Here is a 4,030-nt window from a genome sequence, read left to right on the forward strand (position 1 = left end):
AAGAAATAAGTATTTATATGTATATATTGCATTAATAAACCCAAGGTTTAACTTTACATCTTGTGTTTTTTGTAATAGTACATGCAATTGTTTTATTAGACCTTGCACCAAATTCACAAAATGAAAAGTAATATTACATCACAAAACACTTTACTTCACACTTCATAAAAAATACTCGAACCTATGGCGCCTATTATGAGTTGCATTCGATTTTCGACTGTGGTCGAAAGTGCTGAGCGAACGAATTTTCATTTGGTATTATGGCGCTCATTCGATGAAGAATAGCGCCATTGTGAATTTCGCTCGTTTAGGTTGTTCACAATAGTATATTTTTTCACCGCTGAGAAGCTTTGTTTACAAATCGAGCAAATTAAATAGTGTGCTAATACATATTTATGTAAATTTATGCAAATTAAAATGAAATAAAAAAGAAAGCAAGTTTATAAAAACGTGGTAAAAATTAGTACAACGAAGTTCTGTGGTTCAACGATTCGTCAGAGGATGAGAGTTTAGTGAACTTGCCAGGAGTAGTAAATGTTTAAGAGAGTTTAAGTGTAGTCTTTACAATATATTTTTACACAAAATATATTTAAGAAATTTGTCAACAGATTTACTAAAAACTTCCGACTTTCTAAAAAGGCGTTTGTGAGCCAAATCTATTTAAAATATTTTAAAACTATCCACAGCTCTATGATTTGTTCTCAGAGTTCGTGCCAATTGAGTATTGGGATTTTCTTTCACGAGTAAAAGCAGCCTTTCGAGCTTGTGTTTTGTGGTCACGACGTTAAAACTGCATGAAATTGATAAAAATTGTTTAAATTAGTGTCTACCCGCCAAAAAGTAAGAAAACAAATGCAAAATCATAAATTTTTCACAATTTTCTAACACTTCGCTACACCATCGAAAGCAAAATTCTGTTCGAGAGAAAATTCGATACTCAACGAAAATTTCTACACGGTTGCATAGCTCATAATACGAATTTCACTTTCGATGTTCGATCTTTGATAACCAGCGAAGATCGAAAATCGAATGCAACTCATAATAAGGGCCTATATTTGCATGAAAAATAAATTAGGGTTAGATGCCTGTAATTTAACGTTATTTGGCAAGTTGATCCCAATCGCCGCCCCCCAAATAAAATGCTTTATCTGCCACTGATACTAGTATCAAGTACAACTGCTGCGTGTACCTTCTTTGGAATCAATAAATGTGAAATTGGTTTGGAAATGGATTTTCATAAAAATTATTGGTTTTATTCCATATTTATACTTTAATATTTAAAATAAAAAAGTGATATATATTGATACATTAAGTCTCTTCTCTGCTACAATTTTGTACAATCCCGCGGTCACACTGGTTATTTTCTCGAGATTCCAAATTAACGAGTGGATCCGGATTAACGCTGCAGTCCGTCTATGCTTTAACTCTTAATACATATCCGATTGTTATGCACTTTGCATTACTCATACATCTTTCCTTATAATTATCAAATGAATGACGAATTTGTTTCCTTTCATTTGCTACGTATGTAGGTGGCCTGTACAAATTGGAAGCGGGTACTAATGATCCTCACTGGCAATTGGCATAATGGCACTGATCCATTTAAAATACCTGGCTCTTTGGCGCACTCAGTGGGAATGTTTCAGAAGTTCCATTCACTCAGCGATGAGGAACGTGCTCAAGTGCTCTCCGAATATACTCGGTTTATATTGGTCCGCCATCCATTGGAACGTTTGCTCTCCGCGTATCGTAACAAATTAGAGGGAGAGTCTGCGAGTGCACGCTATTTTCAGTCGCGTGTTGGCCGACAGATAGTAAAAACCTTCCGAGTCGGCGCCACAAATCACTCCCTTGAGCATGGAGATGATGTGAGTTTCCCGGAATTTGTGCAATACCTGCTAACGCCGGAGGTTAGTCGCACCAATCAGTCATACAATGAGCACTGGGAACCTATATCGAATCTCTGCAACCCCTGTGTAATGAAGTACAATGTAATAGGTGAGTACGAATGTAATGATTCACTCAAATTTTAACAGTATTCATTCTATAGGTAAATATGAAACTTTATTGGATGATTCATCTTTGGCGTTGCACTTAGCGGGTGCAGATAATTTTACATTTCCTACTGGTCACAAACCTTCGAGTACTCGCGCACATTTGCGCTTGTACTTTGAGCATTTGCCCATAAGTGCAATACGACGGCTTTATGAGATTTATATGGATGATTTTCGTATTTTTGACTACGGACTGGAAGATGTGCTGGGCTTCGAGTTTGGATGATTTAGCATTTTCAAACAATGACGCTTCAAAATTATTATTTGTAATGGGGCATTTCTTATCAATTTATATGTTTTAAAATGTTTTTATATATTAGTATGCGTAAAATACCATATTTGTGGATAAATACTTAAGTAAAAGTGTTATGTAGCACTAACTAGTTGTAAGTGTAAATAATATGGCTGACTTCCAAAACATCAAATGCATTGCATAAGTACAAAGTTCAATGTTCCATAACGCCGAACCTTAAAACGGATCCGAAAAGTTATCAAAACGTATCGCTAGAGTAATCAGGGCATCACTAACAAAGTTGATGCTTCGTTCTTGGTTACGATTGGTGTTGTGAAGATGGTGAATTCCGAAAGGATGTTCATTGTTATATTGAATATTCAAAATATTCAATGTTTATGGTTGCAATGTTTCGCAACTCTGCATATACAAACAGTTTAAATACCACAGTAGAACAGTATCCAACATTTATTTGTATGTTTTGGAAGTCGGCCTATATATCTTCATATATGTATGCCTACAATAGGCCTTACATGTTCATAGTGTGTACAATCTTAAGATAAATAGAAGAGTTGCAAGAATACAAACTTTTATTACTTTGGTACATTCATTAGCATATAACATGCTACATGCTTGTATTTGAATCAAAATAGGGGTATTTTCTAAATCTTGCAAAGCCACTGCGCGTAGCACGGATTGCATGCATTGCATAACCTGCAACCACAAAACAACAAAATACATGGGAAACAACATTTCCTATCGCTGCAAAATATGCAACGTCGAAACTCATGTATATATTTTGCAAAATAGCATAGCAATATAAATGCGACCCTGTGCTAGTTGTTTTGTTGTTGGAATTGCTACATATTTCTCTCATCTCGCTCACTTCATTTTTGTGCTGTCTCTTGTTATTGTATTTGATACATAATTTCGCTGCTTGCTACCCATGCATGCTACCACATTGCAATAGGGTGCTCTCGTACTCTTCGAAATTTGGAATAGTATTTTTTCATTTCGTGCAATCCGTGGATCGTGCAAGACTTCGAGAATACCCCTAATGTGATTAACTTGAATTTGGTAAACCAAAGCATATCTATCTAAACTCTACAGCTATGGATAGTGTTGGTCTAAATGGATAGGTTCATTTTGCTTTGGTAGCTTAGTTGGTTTGATAAATCTTTGATAGGCAAAAATATTTATTAATATGCAACAAAAGTTAATCTTAAGATTTGTTTGATTGAGATTGCATACTTTCTTCTTTGCAACTTTTTATAGTAATTCCATATATGTATATAATACTTCAATATTACTAGCATATGATCGCAACGTGTTTTCAATTCGAAATCAAAAAAAGAACAGCCTATGCCTTGTAATTGTAGAAGCTTACATGTATATTTGTAAACTACTAGATAGAACAAGGTACCATATCATAACAAGGGCGGTTCAGGGAATTAAATAAATAAACAAAAATTGTACGGTCTCATGTTTCCTTCCAGCCGCCAGTATATCGAGCCCTAACCTACAAAACAACGTAAGTGAAATTTTTTTCAAAATTCGATTTTAATGCAAAAATGCTCTAAGAGCATGGCTGAGTTCCAAGTTGCATCAATGCAAAGCATCAGGCTATTTTATTCCTAAACTATAACTGATGGAAATTTCCAATATGCGCAACCACGTTGAAATGCCGAATTGGAACCTGTTTAAGGGACTTGCGCTCCCTTAACATAACTATCCCGTAGGTCAT

At 35.2% G+C, this 4,030-nt stretch overlaps 1 protein-coding gene across 1 annotated transcript; it reads left to right on the plus strand.

Moving 5' to 3' along the window:
• Positions 1 to 1,532: 1,532 nt before the first annotated feature.
• LOC118757073 (carbohydrate sulfotransferase 11) lies at positions 1,533 to 3,105 on the plus strand (the record flags this gene model as incomplete). The annotated part of the gene is given in 2 exon segments (XM_036491810.1): positions 1,533 to 1,998; positions 2,051 to 3,105. Coding segments are annotated over 2 exon segments (696 nt in total), but the record flags the coding sequence as incomplete, so codon positions are not given.
• Between the last annotated feature and the right edge of the window lie 925 nt (positions 3,106 to 4,030).

The sequence above is a fragment of the Rhagoletis pomonella genome, unplaced genomic scaffold (genome assembly GCF_013731165.1).
Source record: "Rhagoletis pomonella isolate Grant_MI unplaced genomic scaffold, Rhpom_1.0 Rhpom_scaffold_14117, whole genome shotgun sequence".
In the NCBI taxonomy this organism is placed as follows: domain Eukaryota; kingdom Metazoa; phylum Arthropoda; class Insecta; order Diptera; family Tephritidae; genus Rhagoletis; species Rhagoletis pomonella.